At 48.1% G+C, this 21403-nt stretch overlaps 1 protein-coding gene across 1 annotated transcript; it reads left to right on the top strand.

The window, feature by feature from the left end:
* The first annotated feature begins 8591 nt into the window (after positions 1 to 8591).
* On the top strand, positions 8592 to 21051 carry LOC139332791 (dematin-like). The gene is made up of 15 exons (XM_070964895.1): positions 8592 to 8656; positions 10409 to 10443; positions 10863 to 10943; positions 11060 to 11188; positions 12579 to 12623; positions 12931 to 13105; positions 13475 to 13519; positions 13786 to 13938; positions 14398 to 14504; positions 14666 to 14771; positions 16003 to 16185; positions 16352 to 16359; positions 16450 to 16506; positions 16899 to 16979; positions 17253 to 21051. Exons 2-15 carry the CDS (start codon positions 10432 to 10434, stop codon positions 17364 to 17366), a joined length of 1296 nt encoding a protein of 431 aa, XP_070820996.1. The 5' UTR covers positions 8592 to 8656; positions 10409 to 10431; the 3' UTR covers positions 17367 to 21051.
* Positions 21052 to 21403: the final 352 nt, after the last annotated feature.

Here is a 21403-nt window from a genome sequence, read left to right as displayed (position 1 = left end):
CATGTTATACAATAGAAACTTTGCTCCGCGGAGACTCGACTGCAGCAGAAATAGAAGGCAGGAGGAGGAAGAGGAGGAGCTCCATCCTCAGCCAGTCTGATGGGAGGTTGCTGGTTTGAATCCTTCACTCCAGTTTGGGACTGCAGGCCTTTCGTTCATGAGTTCAACTCAGTCTGCCTCTCAGATATTGTGTTTAAGTACAGATCTGAGGTACTTGTACTCCCCTTGAGTATCTTAAGTCCATTCTACTTCACACTTCAGAGTAAATATTGTAGTTTTACCTGGACTACATTTATCTGACGGCAGCAGACAGTTTGCAGATTGACATTTTTAAAACCTGTGGTGATCCTATAAAACACAATGCATCATTAAACAGTGAATTAAACCACCTGGCAGAGTGTGAATGAGTACTGATGTCCTGATGTTTGAAGACTGAGTGTAATGACTACTTTTACTTTTGTACTCTAACTACATTTTGCTGATAATACTGACGTATTTTTACTTAGGTAACATTTTCAGTGCAGGACTTTTACTTGTAATCAACTACTTTTACGTTTTTGCATCGATTCTTTTACTGAAGTGAAAGTACTTTGTCCACCAGTCAGTAAATCCACATCAGCGGATCAGGAAACTGTGATTCTCTGTTGGAGAATGAGCTTATTTTGGCAGCAGGAGAACATCTTCGAACCAAACAGTCAAAGCAAAAGAGCCAAATCCAGATAAAGCTAGCCCGGCGCTAACAACAGCTAGCTGACAGCTAGTTCTCTTTCTTCCTCCTCTTGCTGATTCCTGTGTTTGAACCAGTATTGATCAGTTCTGATGAACATCTTTGTTGGTTTGTTTGTTATAAAACACAGAAAATAGAGACGTCGAGGATGAAAACAGCTGAAGTGGACATGCTAAAAGGCAGCGAGCTTAGCAGAAGAGCAGCTGCTGCTGTCAGGTTTTAGGTGTCATGCATTCAGCGTGTCGTCAGTGTTTTTTCACTGTTGGCTGCAAAGAAATGACACGATTCTGCCAAAGAGTCGGATAGAAATGAGCTAAGTTTACGTGTATTTGTGTGGTCGTTGACCTGAATCTGTCTGCGGCGGTCAGGTGAATATTTTAGTGTTTCAGTATCAGTTTCAGTGAATCATACTCCCATCCTTCATTAAACTGTGCTGTCTTCACTCAGCTGATGCTGCAGCTCAGCGTTTCACTGCTCATCACTGAAAGATCGCGTTTGACAGGACGGTCGACAGAACGCGTTTAGATTCAGCAAACCTGCTTTGAATCTTTAATTTCTGTCTTGTTAACGAAGCTCAGGTAGCAGCTTCTCACCTTCAGCTGAAGCTGAGATCACTTTCATGCAGCTCAGCTGTTTATAATCAATGTTCGTTCAGTTTGTGTCTGAACTCCATCAAAGATCCTCTGTGAGAAAAGATGCTCCACTCTGTACCATCACTGTACAATCAGAGAGTTTCTGTAGTTCAACAACTCGAACAGAGTGAGACCTCTTCTTCTTCCAGTGAATCTTTCATATCTGATCAATAATTTACGTTTAGAGAGGACTCCCACGTCTTTGTAGCTTTGGGCTTTCTGGCCAGCGTGAGCGCTCATGTTGTGGTGATCTTATCGATCCTTCTCGAGCTTCCTCATTCCTTCTTTCCTTCCCTGCGTCCTTCTTTCCATCATCATCCATTTTCAACAGCGAGTTCTGGATCCACACCAGGACGTCCTTGCAGTTGGACATGCCTGAAAAACGTCAGAAGGAAGGCACCCAGAATGCATCCTGATCAGACACCTGAACCGCCTCGGCTGTGACGGCGTCTGTGATCTGGTGAAGCCCACAGAACCGCATCATCTGCAAAGAGTGGATCTCCAGTTCTGAGGTTCCCAAACGGGATGCTGTCCTTGCCTGGACCAGGCCTTGACTTTCTGTCCTGAATATCACAAACAGGACTTTGATGGTACAGTGTGATCAGAGGACGGGTCCCAGCTCCACACACTCCCACAGTACCCAGCATGCACCTGTTGGTCATTAAACATCTCAGGTGTGTTTGATTTTGGTCACCGGCCTTACTTGCCGGGTGGTGCAGTTAATCAGTGATTGGTTAAAGTGGATGCAACCTTTTTTCTTCATGGAGGTACAATAAGAAACGACTGACTTTGTGTTCAGAATGAAGCGTTTTCATTCGTTCATGTTGCGATCGAGTCGATTGTTATTCTTGTTCTGTCCCGCCCACTGCCGCTGTCTTTTCCTGTCTTGTCCCAGTCACGTGATGAATCACGAAATATCCCACAGGAGTCACATGACCCAGAGGATTCCTGAAAAATTTAGCAGAGCACCTTTCCCTGCCGCCTGTGCCCCTCGCTGCAGGTGGGGGCGGCTCCATGTAGTTCTCTGGGTTGTGCCCCCCATGGGTCCAGGCCTGGCCACCGAGACAGCTCCGTCTGTGTTTGTCTCCTGACTGACCTCCATGTTGGGAACCAGAGGACCGCATGACGGCCTGCCGCAGGACGGGGGACAGTTTCAGGCCGGCGTGGTGGAGCACACTGTGGTGCACTTTAATCCTCAGGTTAGAGAACAGCTGAGTGCTCCTTTAATAACTAATGTGGGCTGAATCCAGTCTGTCGCTGCAGCAGACGGAGGCCTCGGCTCTTATCTCTGAGAGCAGCAGGGTGCCGAGGGGGGGCCGGGGGGGGCGGGGGGGCCGAGGGGGGAGTTGTTGATGCTGCAGGAACAAGGCCATGGGCACAGCCAGTGGTGTGTGTGTGCGTGCATGTTAAACTGTTGCTCTGTGTTGTTTTGGCTGCAGGCGCTCAGGCTGCCGTCAGCTCTGTCAGTCGATTCTCCACTGCAGGAATTTTAAGTTGAGTTTGCTGATACGACAGATGGACGAGCTTTATTCAGAACAACACCTTCCTCCCCTCTGACACCAGAGCTGCACCTCTGAAAATCCATCGCCCACACTGAGCGCCTGTCGCTTCATCAGCTCCTCAGAAACATCCAGAAACATGAGCTGCACCATCAACTGCAGCTGGTCACACAAGCCAGGTGTGCACCTGACACACAGCTGCACTCTGATTGGCTGTAATGAGACGCTAGGAGGAAAGAAGGAGGTATGAAAAGTAAGAAAGGAAGATTCTAATAAACTTTAGATATAATAAAGCATAAAAACAAAGTTAATATAAAACAATAAAACAAGGACGTTAGGAAGGAGGGAAGGAAAGAAGGAATGAGGTGGCTTAAAAGGAAACAATAAAAAGGAGGGAAGGACACAGGAAAGACAGAAGGAGTCAAGTGAAGAAGGAGGAAGGAAGGAGAAAGTTGGAAAGGAAAGGAGGAAAAGAAGGATTGTAGCAAGGAAAGAGGGAGGAAGGGAAGGAAAAAGGATGAAAGGAGTAAGGATTCATGTTTTAGAGGCTGACTTCAGGTCTGTTTTGACTCAGCTAGTTGCTGTTGTCATGACTTCCATGTAACCTAATGTCACACCTGGACTTCACCTGTGTGCTGATTCAGTTAGCGGTTAGCATTTTGAGCTTTCATGAAATCAGTGTTTCATCGTGGAGCTGTCGTCATGACAACAGATACTCAGAGATATGACACCAGCTGGACTGTGTTTACAGGTAATGATATAATGGCAGGTGGGAGGTGATGAGGAAGGAGAGGAAGAAAAGAGGTATGACATTAATAAAAAGTGTGGAAGGAAGGAGGAAGGAAAAGACGAGGAAGGAAAGGAGAGGAAGTGTGGAATAAAAGGATAAAGGAAATGAAGGAAGGAGGAAGGGAACAACATAGTTTAAAGGAGGAAGGAAGAGAGGAAATGAGGGAGCATGGAAGGAAACGCCATCCTCTGTCTGCTGTCAATCAAAACTTCACCACAAACACCTTGAAGACGTTACACAAACGCCGTGATGTCGTCTGTGTCAGCCAATGACGACGGCCATCTGGGTGTGGTCACATCTCTGTGAGCCGAGATAAAAAGCTGCCAAAACACACACGCACACACACACATGCACACAGACACGCACACACACACACGCGCACACACACGCGTTGTAACTGTTGCATCTTGTGATTTCCTGTAACTCCATCAGAGTAAAACCCAACGCAGTAAACAATCACTAAATTATGAATCCGACCACAGCAAGCCAATGACCCGCCCTCCTCTACCTCTGATTGGCTAGTGCCTTTGTTGGTTGGGTTGGTTTGGTGCAGGCATGAGGGTGATGAGGGCAAGAATACAAGTGTAAACCAATCAGAGGCAGAGGAGGGCAGCCATGATGGATGGCATCTGCGAACATTAATGTATTCATACTTTCACAAAGGAAAGAAGAAGAAGAAACAGGAAGCAGCCTTTGAGAGAAGCAGCATGTTTTAGCATGCAAAGAGCTAACATTCAGCATGTTAGCATTTTAGCATGCAAAGAGCTAACATTCAGCATGTTAGCATTTTAGCATGCAAAGAGCTAACATTCAGCATGTTAGCGTTTTAGCATGCAAAGAGCTAACATTCAGCATGTTAGCATTTTAGCATGCAAAGAGCTAACATTCAGCATGTTAGTGTTTTAGCATGCAAAGAGCTAACATTCAGCATGTTAGCGTTTTAGCATGCCTCCTTCCCGTTGATTCAGCGTCTGTAGGCGGCCTTCTGTTCTGCTACACCTCCAGTTCCTCCTGTTAGTTATCCAGCTCCTCCTCGTCTGTTTCCCTCCTCTTCATCAAATGCTCTCAGCAGTAAATGGAGCGATGTTCTGAAAGTGTTGATGAAGATGAGGATGAAGCTAAAGCTCAGCAGAGGTTGAGGATGAGAAGAATCAGGCAGAGCCGTGAATGTGAAGCTGTGACTCAGCAGTTTTCAGTCTGTGACCCACTTAGAGCTTCAGGCATCAACACGTTCACATTTTACTGCATCACGACTCGACAAACGCTGCGATGAGACGGCACGACGCGGCAGGACGAACATCCAGCTCTGCACCTGAACGTGGATGAATCAGAGGGAAACTGTGACGTTATGTCTGCAGATAAAGCAGAAAAACTGAGTGTTTGCATTGAAAACGATGTTAAAGGTGAAAAATGTTCCTGTTGGTGCGTTAATGGACGGTCAGACTTTTGAGTTTTCAGTGCAATGCTTTTCTTTTTTTAGATATCTAATACATAAAAATACATATACATATTAAAACATAAGCTTAATTTTTAAAACCCGGTTAAACAGATAAAAATACACAAACAAGACAAAGAAAGTGAGCATTTCTTACAGTAATGTAGACGCTGATGTCAAAGAGTCCCTGAATGCACCAACAAGGACTTAAAAGTTTATAGCAGCATTTGCTTGAATTTAGCTGTTTAACCAGAGCCGAACATCAAATCAGAGGTGTGTGTGTGTGTGTGTGTGTGTGTGTGTGTGTGTGTGTGTGTGTGTGTGTGTGTGTGTGTTTGTGTGTGTGTGTGCGTGTGTGTGTGCGCCGCAGTGAGGCAGTCGTAAATCTAAACGTAAGGTCTGCGTGTTCTCAGGACCTCAGTGTGTGTTTTGTGTGTACGAACGCAGTGAGCGGCACTAACGACCCCCTCAGTGACATTAACGAGATCATTTACGTCTTCATCCGAACACGCCCACCCGAAGAGTCAGACAGTGAACGTCCCTCTGCTGGTGGAAAGTAACTAAGTACATGTACTGAAGTACTGTACTGTACTGAGCTCTTCACCTGAGTATTTAAGCGTCACTTCATAGCACCACTGCACTGCAGCTCAAAGAGGACCTGAACGTCCTCATCGCTGTCTGCTGCAGTTACTCATTACTTTTATACTTTATTACTTTTTTCCTGAGAATAAGACGCTGGACTGTAGACTGAGCGTCAGCAGACAAACAGCTTTATCGAAAGCTCCGATTCGAGTAACGTAAGACTGATTAGTCGCAGTGTTCACAGTGTTCTGAGTTGAATTCATTATTTATTTGTTTAATCGTTAATAATTAAGCTTCTATAAGTCAGGCTGGGTGTTCCAGGCACTGACTGAAATGTGTCTGTAGCTTCAGATATTTCCTGATTTAAATATAATTTTGGTCATTTTAACATTTTGCTTTCAAAGCGCTTCAGACGATATCCTGAAGTGAAGATTCCTGCTTTGTTTCAGAAGTCAAATGTCTCTAACGGACGCGTCCTGCTCCTCTTCTTCTTCTTCTTTTCTTTCTCCATGTTGCTGGTTTTATGTTTCTTCAGTAAACTGGATGTGTCTTTTCAGTCCGACTCACACTTTCACTATCACGTTCTCCTCCCACACACCAGCAGCTGAAAGCAACCAGCTGGAGAACCTCCACTCTGAGCTGCTGACAGGAATTCTGGGAAACGTAGGAAATCACTGACTGTAGATGAAGTGGATTCACCAAAAACTGAGTCCCCACAGCGGCCGTCACGTCTGCTGGGCAGGAGGAAGTTACGTTTGATTTCTTCTCCCAGGCATGGCAGCCGGGCGGGGTTTACCTGAGACTGTGACCTGCAGACAGTGTGTGTGTGCGTGTGCGTGTGTGTGCGTGTGGACATGTATTATTCAAGTAGAGAACACATAAATTATTAAATGTTGGGGTGAAGGTTTGGATCCAAGAAATGAATGTAAGTCTGTGAAATGTCCCTAAAAGTGTGTGCGTGTGAGCGTGTGTGTGTGTGTGTGTGTGTGTGTCTCAGAAACAATGTGACGCACACACACGCTCGGGGTGGTCTGGTGGTGGGAGGTCTATTTTAGTGCAGCGTCTCCCTCTTTGTCTCTTCCACATTCCTGCCAGCTGATTGGACGGCTGGGCGTGGTAACCTAGCAACCTTCAGATATCTCCCAGCATTCCTCTGCCTTGTCTCCGGCCCCAGCAGACTCACAGAAGCTGAACCAACACTGTTTTGTTATCTGACCAGCAGACAAACATTTAAAGAATATCTCTCACATGTGTGATGACGATGAAGACGACGACGACGATGATGACATCCTGATTAAAAAAAAAACTCCTGTCAGCCATTCAGAGTGAGCTCATGTGAAGGTTTGAAGTCTGAACATAACGTACTGGACTCAGCTCAGGATCTGTGATCTGGTCTACGGTCTCTGCTGTGAGATCAAGACGAGCCAGTCGGTCCAAACGTCTCATTTATTCAGAGATGGACGCCGGCCTCCTCCTGCACATCGCTCCTGTTGTGCTTTTTGTCAGATGATTCAAACTCCAGCCAGCGTCGTCGCTTAGCAACAGCATCCACCTCCTGCAAATAAAACCTGAGTCTGAAAATAGATGCAGAGCAAACAGGAGGAGGACGAATCTGTCTGTCCAGAACTCCAGTCTGATGCCTGCTGATCCTCACCGAGGGACTGAGGATGAGACATGAAGACGTGCTTCACCTGCAGCAGCTCTGAACTCACCTGCAGCAGCTCTGAGCTCACCTGCAGCAGCTCTGAGCTCACCTGCAGCAGCTCTGAGCTCACCTGCAGCAGCTCTGAACTCACCTGCAGCAGCTCTGAGCTCACCTGCAGCAGCTCTGAGCTCACCTGGTCCTGCTGTTGGGCCTGTGTGCTTCTCTGAGCTCTGTCTGTCAGATATGTGAAAGTGAACATGTATGACATGTTTTCACGCTCTGCTCTGTGCTCTTCTTCTTCTTCTTCTTCTTCTTCTTCTTCTTCTTCTTCTTCTTCTTCTTCTTCTTCTTCTTCTTCTTGCTTCTCTACTCGTGCACTTCAGAGTTGTACTTCAGGAGCTGATACCTGATTCCACCAGTTTATTGATCAGGTTATTGATCACCAGGAGCCGTCGGATTGTAATTGATCCCCCTCCAGGGACAAACAGAGATGTCTTCGTCCTCTGGACTGAGACATGTGAAGGAGGCCTCGAATTTGGCGTCTTTTTCCACAGCCGCCATTTTCACATACGTGTTTATATGTGTGTATTTGAGTTTGCAGCAGACAGTCTGCTTCACAGTGACATGATAAGATAAAAGATCGCTGCAAACACATTTCATTGTTTCCACTAAAAGTCTGCAATGAGACACTGGCCGCACTGGTTTAATGCAGAACCAGTCTGCAGTGTCGGTGCATGTTACCGTCCTCTCAGAGACATTTAGACCTGACTGAAGTTTTCTGATCTTTGACTGAAGTAAAAGTAGCAGCAGCACAGTTAAAATACTGTGATGCTCTCAGTTTCCTGCTGGAAAGTGACCACAGCTCCCAGTGAAACCAGTCAAACACATATTAGCACATTAATTATTCAGTGCCATCAGACACCAGCAGAGATCAATGGGGGGGGGTGTCTGGCCAAAATCTGTCGAATCTGCAGAAAGTCTGAAACACCAGAGACAGAAAACTGTGTTAAACACTTTTAATTTATTTATTTACAGTTCTGTCTCCTCTGAACGTGCAGGAAATGATGAAAATGAAGGAAATAAATCACATTTTAAATACCGTCTGTGACGTGAAGCCTGTGCAGTTTAACATGAGCTGGCACTGTTTGTCTGTTTGAAGTATTTCTCTGTAAAATCTGTGTGTGTGCTCTGTTTTATGGTCAATATTGATATTATATATAAATATATATTATCATATCATCTGCAGCCGTCTGTCTGCTAACGGTCACTCGTGTGTTTCAGGTACTGATCGAGGTGCACGGACCAAAAACACACAGATCCAGACATGATCCCTTATTCTCCCTGAGGTATCAACCACACACACACACACACACGTACACACGCACACACACACACACACACACACACACACACACACACACACTCACACACACACACACACACACACACACACACACACACACACACACACACACACACACACCATTTCATTGTGAGTGTGTGCAGGGATTTTCCCATCACTGACCGCATGTTACCCAGACCTCCACCTGCGCGTGTGTGTGTGTGTGTGTGTGTGTGTGTGTGCGCGTGTGTGCGTGCGTGTGCGTGTGTGTGTGCGTGCGTGTGTATGTGCGCGTGTGTGTGTGTGTGTGTGTGTGTGCGTGCGTGTGTGTGTGTGTGTGTGTGTGTGTGTGTGCGTGCGTGCGCGTGTGTATGCGTGCGTGTGTATGTGTGCGTGCGCGTGTGTGTGCGTGCGTGTGTATGTGTGCGTGTGTGTGTATGTGTGCGTGTGTGTGTGTGTGTGCGTGCGTGTGCGTGTGTGCGTGCGTGTGCGTGTGTGTGTGCGTGTGCGTGTGTGTGTGTGTGTGTGTGTGTGTGTTGGACAAAGCTGTGGACTCTGGAATAATCCCTTTGTGTCCGTCAGTCGCATCAGACAATGCGGCCGTGCAGCTGCAGCAGAGCTCTGCACGCTGACGGGATGTTAGCTGTCTGAGGACACAGCGGTCTGATGGACAATGTGACGTTTCTGGAGACGTTTGTCCAGGATCACATGTCACAGATGGACATCACTTTCATCCCTGTGTGTCCAGCAGGCCTACAGAGACAGAAACCAGGATGTGTTAGCTTGGCTCTGTATAAAAACAGGACGCAGGGGAGCGAAGCCCCTTTGAAAGTGACCCACTGACGTGTAGCATTGGTCCAGGTGACGCTAACATGTTGAATTAGCATGTTAAAGGTCAGAGTGCAGGATTTAGTGGCCTCTAGTGGTGAGGATGCAGACTGGGACCATCTGAACACCCCTTCCCTCACCCTCCGCTCCGGTGGCTGCAAATAATGTGAAAAAGTCAAAGTCCCTCTTTAGAGTCTGTTTTTTTTGTCCGCTCTGGGCTCCTGTAGAACATTGTGGTGCAACATGGTGGACTGTGAAGAGGAGCTGCTCTCTCTGTAGACACACAGACTGAGTCTAAGGTAACAGAAACACAGCGGTTCTTATTCTCAGGTGATTAAACACTGAACCATGAACATCAGATCTCATTTCTGCTCATGTGTCCTCTCCGTCCTTCACACTGAACCTTCAAACACCACGACAAGCTGACAGACACTGCTGAGTCAGCCGCTGCCTGATTTACTGAGCCAGCTGCTAATTGTAGCCTAGCTGCTAATATTAGCCTAGCTGCTAATATTACCTTAGCTGCTGTACTCTGACTGAGGAGATGCTGTTTATGCTCTGAGCTAACGAGGAGGCTATGCTAACCTGCTCCTGTAACTCTACCTTGGCTGGTGTTCATGAAGTGTAGCACAGCGGTTAGCGTTAGCTGCTAACCTTGCAGCCACACAAACAGCCTGAACAAAGTATTTTAAAACAGCAGACTGACACCTTTAAATTAGCTGAACCTGCTTTTGGGGAATGAGAAACATTTGTCCTCCAACAACCAAACACCTGCAGACTGACTGACTCGTTCTTCTACCACGAGAAAATAGGCACAACGTCACACACTCACACACACACACACACACACACACACACACACACACGTTCAGTTTTGGTGCTGTCTCCTGTCATATGATGAATATTGTGTCACATGTCTCTCCCTCAGGAACTGACCAATCAGCAGTCAGGATGATGCCCAAGGTAAACACTGTCTCTTTGTTTCCTTTGATTCAGACTGAACATCGTCGTGTTTCTGTTGCTTTCGTCCTCTGATGGTCGACCGTGTGGACGAAGACGCTTCATGTCTCTGACGTTTCTGTTTTTAGCTCCTAAAACTCGAACCTGAGAGGAAGAAACGAGATATTTATACTCAGAGCGCCCACATTGATCAGATTCAGACGTCGACATCCATTTTCCGAATCGTTTAGTTTTCCTCTCACTCGGCTGCTCGTGGCTCTGCTCTTAGAGTCTAGATTTTAACTAAAAACTGATCTTCATCCATTCCTTCATTCACTGGAGTCTTCTTCCATTTGGCTGCATATCAGTCTGTGTGTGACCCCTGACCACGCTGTGTGTGTGTGTGTGTGCGTGTGTGTGTGTGTGTGTGTGTGTGTCAGCAGCAGCTGGCTCAGACGTCTCCTGGGAGCGTGCTGTCTCTGAGAGGGTCCAGCGTCCCAGGATCCCCTGCTGCTGCCATCGTGGTGAGACGTTCATTCAGATCACGTTATGTTATCCTTCAGTTTAATCTTCAGGCAGTAATCTGTAATCTCTGGCTCTCTGTTTCCTCCTCCTCTTCCTCGTCCTCACCCCCCCCCAGGCCAGAGTGGAGGACGGGGTTATCGGTTATAAGGACTTGGCAGCGTTACCGAGAGACAAAGCCATCTTGGACATAGAGAGACCGGATCTGATGATCTACCAGCCGCACTACAGCTACAGTCCGCTGGAGGTGACTCACACTCGTGTTTGCAGTACAAGTATTTGCAGTATTCTTCTCCTGGGGACTCGAAGCAGCAGCGTCTCTGCTGACAGTCCAGTGTGTCTCATGCTGTCCATGGTGCTGAAGAGACAGACAGATTTTTCTCTCGGTCTCTTCTGTCAGCTTCGTCTCACATCTGTAATATTGTCCAAACTAAATAGGATGAAACACTCGTTCTGTCCTCCGTTTGTAGTCTGGACACTCCGTAGAGGAGACACGTCTTCATGGTCATGCTGTAGTGTCTGTGCTGCTGGACACAAACCTCCAGACCACACCTGGAACTGAACGGAGGACAGTGAGACAGAGACATGAAGACAGACGTCTTATTTCACTGTAGGGACAGACGTTGATATGAAGCTGATGGCTCAGGAGCGACTGATGGACGGAGAACGTGTTTCAACAATGAGAGACATGTAGAGGGCTAAGGTGTAAGACATGGACATCAGTTTCTCTCCAGAGGGACGTCCAGGATGTGTTTCGCTTAGCTTAGCTTAGCTTAGCTTAGCTTAGCTTAGCTTAGCGGGGAGCGGCTGGTCTGACTGTCGCTTAGTTTGCCGGTTGGTTAGCTGAGCGTCTGACTGAGACATGAGACATCGATCAGCTGCTGAGAGAGAGGACAGCTCATTACACAGAGAGAGAGGGTGTGTGTGTGTGTGTGTGTGTGTGTGTGTGTGTGTGTGTGTGTGTCTGTGTGTCTGTGTCTGTGTGTCTGTGTGTCTGTGTGTGCATGTGTGAGTGCGTGTGAGTGTGTCTGTGCATGTGTGTGTGTGTGTGTGTGTGTGTGTGTGTCTGTGCGTGTGTGTGTGTGTGTGTGTGTGTGTGTGTGTGTGTGTGTGTGTTAAGAGAAGGAGAAAGGGAGACAAAGAGATCAGATTGTCTGGAGGCAGCCGGCCGTGTGTATGCTGATGTGTCTGAAAGGTGTGTTATTTACACCTGAATAAATCGTCATGGCGACCTCGTGATGGAGACCATGTGACCAGGTGTTGTTAGGAGTGTGTGAGGTCATCTGAAACAGTCTGTGGTCCATCACGTTCAGGTGACAGCGTCTCATCGAGAGCAGCTTTAGTCAAAGTATGTCCCTCTGAGACGAAGCAACAGGGAAACAAAATACTCAGCTGAAGTACAAGTACCTCAGATGTATACTGAAGCACAGTACAGGAGAGTGTGTACTCACATGGAACCACTTCATCACAAACTGTGACCTCAGCGATGTCTGAACTGGTCCCAGTTGAGCGCTGGGATTCAGCTCTGTGAGCAGTGTGTTGTTGTGTTGTTGTGTTGTTGTGTATTGTTGTGTATTGTTGTGTATTGTTGTGTTGTTGTGTAGCGTCCTCCTCATCTCTCTCTCTCTCCTCCTCAGAGGTCTTTGTCTCCTCGCTCCATCTCTCCTCCTGCCTCCCCAGAGGTAAGACCCCCCCTCCGTCCACACAGCACCACACAGTTTGTCTGTGTACACTGTGAGCAGGTCAAAGGTCAGAGGTCACAGCAGCTCGACCATCAATAAGTGAGTGACTGTAGATGATCGATGAGGTGAAACAGCTTTTATGATCGATTCATCTCGATGGACAAATATCTGCGGAAAAAGGACGAGATTCTGGTTGGTCGTCAGTCAGTCCTGACCAATCACGTTTAAGCAGTGTGTGTGTGTGCGTGTGTGTGTGTGTGGTTAGCCTCGAGCTAACTCTGAGCCCTGTACTCGTGTGTGTTTCCAGAGGGAGTCCCGGGAGTGGCTGGAGACGCGTTCTCCTGGAGGTTCCTCCCCTGGTTCCACCATCCAGACCAGCAGAACACACAGCATACACACCCCGCCCACACCCAACACACCCAACGCCACGCACACACACTCCTCCGGCACCAGGAGCGCCCTGCAGCACTTCCACCGGCCCGGTAACGTCACTTCATTCCCTTTGTCTTCATCTCGCTGTCACTGCTGATGTCTCATGTCCTCCTCTGTCCTCGTAGACAGAGACAGAGACGGAGTATTATTACACTGACATGAGTGATTGTATCATCACACTGCAGGCAGAGCTGCATCAGTGTGTGTTTCAATAAGTACACAGTCTGTCCACCAGGGGGCGCCGACGGGTTCACACCGTCAGACGTCCTCCAGTCTGTCTCTCAGCCTCTAAAGACATCTTTATCTTTATCTGAGTCTTTATTCAAGCTAAAACTGAGCAAACATTGTAGATCTTAACTCTCTAACATCGACATCAGACATCGTTTTCTCTCTAACTGAACTTCTTCTTCTTCTGTCAGAAAACGGCTCCAACATCTACAAGAAGCCTCCCATCTACAAACAAGGTGTGTTTATCTCCAGCTGTCCACCAGTAGGGGGACGTGCTCTGTTCTTAAGACCTTTGGTCCTGAGAGGACATGCTGAGACAGAGGACGGTCTGTTCAGCAGGACGACCGGCAGCGTCTGATGGTCATTAGTCTGGTTTGGTCTGAATGTCGGTCAGCTGCACAGACACCATGTAATCAGCTTTAGCATGCTCTGTGTGTGTGTGTGTGTGTGTGTGTGTGTGTGTGTGTGTGTGTGTGTGTGTGTGTGTGTGTGCTGCACACAGATGTGCCGTCCTCTCAGGTCCCTCAGGGTAAACACATCGAGGATTTGATCATCGAGTCGTCAAAGTTTCCAGCAGCTCAGCCTCCAGACCCCAACCAGCCCTCCAAGATAGAGACCGAGTACTGGCCCTGCCCCCCCTCCCTGGCTGTGATTGGTACGGCCCACACACACACACACACACACGCACACACGCACACACACACACACACACACACACACACACACACACACACAGTGTTCAGATTTGAATCCTGAATGTAGGAATCTGACTCGTCTCCTCCTTCCTTGCTTCCTTGTTTCCTTTGTCTTTTTCTTTTCTCTTTTTTGTTTCCCCTCCCTATTTCCTTTCCTTGTTCCCTCACCTCTTACCTCGTTTCCTCTCCTCTCTCCTGCTTTTTCCTCATCTCCTCCTCTATCCTTGTCTCCTCTCCTCCACTTATTTCCTCTGCTCCTTTATCCTTGTTTCCTCTCATTCTCTGCTCCTCTTTTTGTTTCCTCTCTTGTCCTTCTTTCCTATCCTTTGTCCTTGTCTCCTCCCCTGTCCTTGTTTCCTCTCCCCTCCTTGCCCCCCCCCCGTCTCCTGTCCTGTCCTTGTCTGCTGTCCTCTCTGTAGAGAAGGAGTGGAGGAAGAAGGGGCAGAGGGATGAAGATGAGGAGGAGGACGGGGAGCTGGACGAGCTGTGGGGACTCAGGTTGCTTCAGAAACAAGAGCTGAACAAGGTAACCAGGGGAGGACGAGCCGCTGAGGACGCTCCAGGTCCACGTCCAGCTCCTCTCTGAAAGCAGCAGTTTGACCAGGAGGATGAGCAGCTGCTGTCAATGTGTCCACTCTGCTGGACAACCAGATTATTGACGATGTCTGTCTCTGCTTGTGTCCTCAGATTCAGTCCAACCTGGGAAAGATCATCCTGAAGGAGGAGCTGGAGAAGTCTGCTGCTCCTCTGAGGAGGAAGACGCGCTCGCTGCCGGACCGCAGCCAACATGGAGGTACGTTAGGTTAGAGCACGCACGCACACACACACAGACAGACACGGACACACACACACACACACACACACAGAGCTGTGGTGACACCTAGTGGTCAGGATGATTACTGCTGGATTTTGCTGTTTTTGATATAAAAAATATTTTATCTCAGTTCATGTTCATGTGATGATTTATGTTTTCAGGTAAATGAACAACGTCTTTGAGAGACGGTTCTGACCCTGGACCAGGCTCTGATTCTGGACCAGGCTCTGATTCTGGACCAGGCTCTGATTCTGGACCAGGCTCTGATTCTGGACCAGGCTCTGATTCTGGACCAGGCCCTGACCCTGGACCAGGCTCTGACTCTGGACCAGGCTCTGATTCTGGACCAGGCCCTGACCCTGGACCAGGCTCTGACCCTGGACCAGGCTCTGACTCTGGACCAGGCTCTGATTCTGGACCAGGCTCTGATTCTGGACCAGGCCCTGACCCTGGACCAGGCTCTGACCCTGGACCAGGCCCTGCTTCTGGACCAGGCCCTGATTCTGGACCAGGCTCTGACTCTGGACCAGGCCCTGACCCTGGACCAGGCTCTGACTCTGGACCAGGCTCTGACTCTGGACCAGGCCCTGACCCTGGACCAGGCTCTGACCCTGGACCAGGCTCTGACTCTGGACCAGGCCCTGCTTCTGGACCAGGCCCTGATTCTGGACCAGGCTCTGACTCTGGACCAGGCCCTGACCCTGGACCAGGCTCTGACTCTGGACCAGGCTCTGACTCTGGACCAGGCCCTGACCCTGGACCAGGCTCTGACCCTGGACCAGGCTCTGACTCTGGACCAGGCTCTGATTCTGGACCAGGCCCTGACTCTGGACCAGGCTCTGACTCTGGACCAGGCTCTGATTCTGGACCAGGCCCTGATTCTGGACCAGGCTCTGACCCTGGACCAGGCTCTGACCCTGGACCAGGCTCTGACTCTGGACCAGGCTCTGATTCTGGACCAGGCCCTGACCCTGGACCAGGCTCTGACTCTGGACCAGGCTCTGATTCTGGACCAGGCCCTGATTCTGGACCAGGCTCTGACTCTGGACCAGGCTCTGATTCTGGACCAGGCCCTGATTCTGGACCAGGCTCTGATTCTGGACCAGGCTCTGATTCTGGACCAGGCTCTGACCCTTCAGTAAAACCTGGACGACAGGAAACTCTCAGGAGTCTTTGTCTTCCTGATTTGTCCACTTTTCTTCCTCTGCAGGGTCCAACGCCACCAGGTCTGTGTACTTCCCAGCGTCCTCTAAGACCGGCCTGTCCAGGGTGAGTCCTGCTGACCACAGTCATCCAATCACAGAGAAGTTTGATGATGACGATGATGAAGATGTTTCTGTTTGTTTCCAGCTGCAGTCGGCAGAGTTCAGCTCGACTGAGAAAGCTCCTGCAGGTACAGACTCACCTGTGTGTATAAATACACAGATATCATCTTTACCTGCTCTTTGATGTACTTCAGGACAGTTTTGTGGTACTTGTAGTATTTCTACTTCCTGCTTTTGCTCCATGCGTCTGTGAGGTTGTAAATAATGTTTTCTTGTCTCCGTCTCCTCCTGCAGATCTTCAGGTACAGTCTGATTCATTCATTCATGTCCAATCAGCGTCTCCTCTGTGGTGCTGATGGACATCTGATCGTTTGTCTGTCTCTGTTTGTCAGAACGGAGACTCCAGGATGGACAGAGGAAACTCTCTCCCCAGCATGCTGGACCACAAAGTAACAGCAGCATGTTCTCCATGATATGATCATTAACTGTCTGTCTGTCTGTCTGTCTGTCTGTCTGTCTGTCTGTCTGTCTGTCTGTCTGTCTGTCTGTCCATCTGTCTGTCTGTCTGCCTGTCTGTCTGATTGTCTGTCCATCTGTCTGTCCATGTGTCCGTCCATCTGTCTGTCTGTCTGTCTGTCTGTCTGTCTGTCTGTCTGTCTGTCTGTCTGTCTGTCTGTCTGTCTGTCTGTCTGTCCATCTCTCTGTCCGGCTTTTTTAAGGCTTTATCTCATAATTAAGTGCAGCTACATTCACTGTCTGATTGATTGATTGATTGATTGATTGATTGATTGATTGATTGATTGATTGATTGATTGATTGATTGATTGGTCGGTCTCTTTAGATCTTCCCCTATGAGCTGCTGGTGGTGACCCACAGAGGACGGAGCAAACTGCCCCCTGGTGTGGACAGAACCAGGCTGGAGGTAAAGCTGTCGGCTGCACTCACCGATGGATTGGATGGTTTCCACTGCACTAAACTGTCTCTCTGTCTGTCTCTCTGTCTCTCTGTCTGTCTCTCTCTGACTGTGTCTCTCTGTTTCTCTGTCTGTCTCTCTCTGACTGTGTCTCTCTGTCTCTCTGTCTGTCTCTCTGTCTCTCTCTGACTGTGTCTCTCTGTTTCTCTGTCTGTCTCTCTCTGACTGTGTCTCTCTGTCTCTCTGTCTGTCTCTCTGGCTGTCTGTCTCTGGCCCCTGCAGAGACACCTCTCTCAGGAGGAGTTCTTCAGCGTCTTCGGGATGTGCATCGAGGAGTTCGACCGCCTCTCTGTCTGGAAGAGAAACGACCTGAAGAAGAAAGTGTGTCTCTTCTGACGCCGCCGGGGCCGCATCTCCCACAATCCCCCGCTCTTCCCGGATCACCACGGGATCCTGAAACCACGCAGACTCCGAAAAAAACATCGTCATCATCACCACCGCCATCGTCACAGCAGCGAGACGTCCGCGAGGCGTCTCAGGTTTGATGTGAAGGTTTGAATGCAGAGAGTGACTTTAGCTTCCTGCCGACACGTATTAATCGCCAAACAGCAGGTTTAGAGAGAAGAGAAGAAGAGCCGAAAGCCCAGTGAACTCTGACCTGGACGTCGCCTTGCGAGGCTGCATCACACCAGCGTTTCCGCCATTTGGACTGAGCTCGTGTCAGTCGCCCGTCTGTCAGTCTGAGCTCAACACGTTCGGCTTCGAGAGACAAACTGTGCAAACGGCTGAAACACATTCAGTTTCACCACCGGACGACTTTTATTTTCTCTGCAGTGTTTTCTTCTTCCTAAATGTCTTGTGTGGTTTCTTCATGCTCGTGTTGTCTTTGCAGTGTTTTGAGCTCCCTCAGCCACCGTAGAACAGAGGGTCCACTGCCTCAGCTGCGTCACCGCCACCATTCACATAAAGATTAGCATTAGCTTTATCTCCAGTTAGCACCTGAGCTACTTAGCCGGTCTGCTACTAGCTAGCATTATAGACAAATGTCGACCATCCTGCGGAGTCGTCAAACCTCCCGACTTTTAGTCCGCCTCCTTCCTGAAGACACATGGAGGAACTTTCCGTTCCGTGGTCTGGTGTGACCCGGCTCGATGCGAGGACACTTCCCAGTCCGTCACTGGGACCTTTAAACTGGGAGGTGAGAGCAGCCTGATGGACGTGGAGGCGAGGAAGTGCAGCTCAGCTGTTTGCTTGTCGTGATGGTTTTCTGCTGCTGGTCTCACTGGACATGACGCGTCACTGATTACTACAGCAGGTTAAAGGTTAAATGTCAGAGCTGGATGGACGTGTTGCTCCCTGAGGACGTCTGAAGCGACAGGCTGACGTGTTTCTGCCGTTTGTTCTGACTGAGATTCGATTCGTTCAAACTGAAGAACTGAAGTGAATCTTTTATTATTGAGCTTCCAGCTGCAGTCGGGCTTGAAAACAACATTCCTGCTGACTCTGAGTCAGATTTAATACAGATTCGATGCTGACTGCAGGAACACATCTGAGAGGGATCTTTTAAAAGGGTCGCTCCTATTGGCTTAGCCAGCTATGATGTCATAATGACAGCATTTCTTTCCCAGCACCGAAAAGAAAAACCAGGAGACAGTTTGATCCCAGTCTGACGTCAGATCCATTTCTTCACTGATTATTGAATTCTCATGAAAGTTAGGGACATTTCACGTTTTAAAACTCCAGCGCTGAGTTCAAATCACGTTTTTAAGTTCAGTTTGGCGGGAAAAGCTTTAAAAGCTGGAACGTTTAAGTCCTGAGCCTCAGATCAACAAAACAAGAGGAGGCTGCACAGACACAGCAGTGCCTTCAGCTGGACGCTAGCAGCATGCTAACAGCATGCTAACAGCATGCTAACAGCGTGCTAACAGCATGCTAACATGCTCAGAATGACAAAGCTTTGTGTGTATCTTAGTTTAGCATGTTAGCATGCTAACATTTGCTGATTAGCAGTAACCCCAAAGAGCCCGTGTGGCTGAAGGTTTCATGAGTTTTTCAGGTTTTGCTCATAAATCAAAGTGTTTTGTTTGAATGTTTGTTTGTTTCACGATCAGATTTTGTTTGGACGCTCGTTTCGTTTCGGTTAATCGATCCGTCAGAGGAGGTTCAGACTACAAATGTCCACTGAAGCAGCTCGTCTCCCTGCTGTCCATCAGTCAGAGCTCGGCTCCCATTGGCTGTGATCAAACTGTCTCCTCCTCAGTTTTTCTTTGTACTTCAGCGAAAGCCACTGCCCTGTTTACATGAACACACACACACACACACACACACACACACACACACACACACACACACACACACACACACACACACACTGACACACCGCGTGCAGAGCAAGAGAACCCTGAGAACCTTTGGACCAGAGCTGAACTCGTCTGTCTCGTCTGTCTCGTCTCTGCACGGCTCTGGTTTGTCCACTCAGCAGGTTGTAGACGTTGAGCGTCAGCTGGTGTTGCTTAGTGACCAAATGATGTGCAGCTATTTTTTACCCTCACAGAGAAGCAGCATGTTTGTTATTAAACCTGAACATGAATTATATCAATACATGAGCGCTGAGACACATTTCCACCATCAAAGACGACGACGGAGGGACACGAAAGACACGAGAAGAACAAATTCTCCTGGACAAACCAAAGGAGCACAGAGGGATGATGGGAAAGAGCTGAAGAACATTTTCACCTCAGCACCAGAAGTGAACTGAACTGATCTTCATCATCGTCATCACTTCAGCACACAGTTATTCGTATATTTAGAGTATAAATATCCATCGTCGTCACGCCTGACCTCCACAAACGTGGACGAGTTAACGTGAGTCAGTGCTGCAGCTCGACCTGAGCGGACAGCTCGAAGCCGCAGCGAAGAGCTTTAATTGTTTAATGAGTCAGATGGATGCTGGGAGCTTCATGGAACGACTGGACGGACGGCGGCGTTGGAGGGACTCGGCACTTAATCCTCCTTTTTTTGGCTTCTCTGCATATTAACAGTGAAGCCGCTGCTTGGCGTCCATGTTTGTTTTGGTACAAGAACAAACGACGGCCGGCCGCTGAGAGGAGGATGACGCTTTTCCAACATGGCATCGTGTCACAAATGTTCTTCATCCGTCCGTCCGCTCGTTCCTCTGCTGCTTCGTGTTCACGTTCAGGACGAGCTCACTGTCACTGCAAACGCCAAAATCACGCCGCCACATCCTGCATCACACGCACCACGTCTGCCTCAGCACCACACGCTTCCTGTGTCTGTGGAACAAAAAAAAGACTGAAAACAAAAACAGTGGATGAAGATGTGCTGAGCGAGCGAGCGAGCGAGCGAGCGAGCGCTGGTCACTTTATGTTCAGACCGTTTCCTTTAGTCTTTCTTTCTTTCTTTCTTTCTTTCTTTCTTTCTTTCTTTCTTTCTTTCTTTCTTTCTTTCTTTCCTTCTTCCTTTTGTTGAGGAATGATTCTGACTGATGACACTGAGAGGATTGACGCTTTGTTCTGATTGGTTGTGTGTATTAGAAACAGGAAGTGGGTTGCTGTGACGAACACCATGATGACACAAAGATTGTTCCAGCTTTTTCTTTCATTTTGTATATTTTAAAGTGTTTTTTTTTTTCAATTTTTCTTTTTTTATTGAATCATTTAAATGCAGGGCGACTTCATGGAGGCGTGTCGCCGTCAACGCGTCTGACATTTCAACTGTTGTAAGCATGATGTCATGATGATGATGTCATGATGATGATGTCATATTTGTATTTAACCTTTAATTAAGTAGATTTCTATAATGACGCTGGCAGTTACAGCTTCCTGCCTGCCGGGGTCAGAGGTCACAGTGAGGCCAGGCTGGGGTCAGAGGTCACACTCGTTGGCGGTCTCGCCTGCCTGGAGTCGTCCTGCTGCTGTACATAGTGAACCACTGAATGATAATATAATTCTTGTTGTTGTTGTTGTTGTTTTCATGTCTGGATCCAGGTGACGTGACAGATGAATGGTGATGTGAATGATTAACCATGAGTTACAATAAAGAGCATTTCTCTTTGCCTTGAGGACGCTGTGTTTAAATGTCTTTACTCTGTTCATCGTGTGATTTTCATCATTAATCTTTAATTCACAAACCACACAGAGCGCCTTCAGCCATGCTAGCAGCTGTATGAGCTGAATGCTAATGCTGCCATGCTAACATGCTCACAATGACGATAATATGCTGATACTGTATTTAGCAGGAATAATCTTTATCATTTTCACATTAGTTTAGCATGTTAGCATGAGCTAATTAGCAGTAAAGACAAAGCACCGCTGAGGCTGATGGGAATGTCTTCAGCTCTGCAGATGTTTGGACATAAACCAAAATAATGGACACACTGAACTGACGATCATTCAATCTGAATGTCTGAACTA

This window comes from Chaetodon trifascialis, chromosome 6, assembly GCF_039877785.1.
Source record: "Chaetodon trifascialis isolate fChaTrf1 chromosome 6, fChaTrf1.hap1, whole genome shotgun sequence".
In the NCBI taxonomy this organism is placed as follows: domain Eukaryota; kingdom Metazoa; phylum Chordata; class Actinopteri; order Chaetodontiformes; family Chaetodontidae; genus Chaetodon; species Chaetodon trifascialis.
The sequence above is the reverse complement of the archived record's forward strand: the minus strand, read 5'-3'. Positions and strand labels throughout refer to the sequence as shown.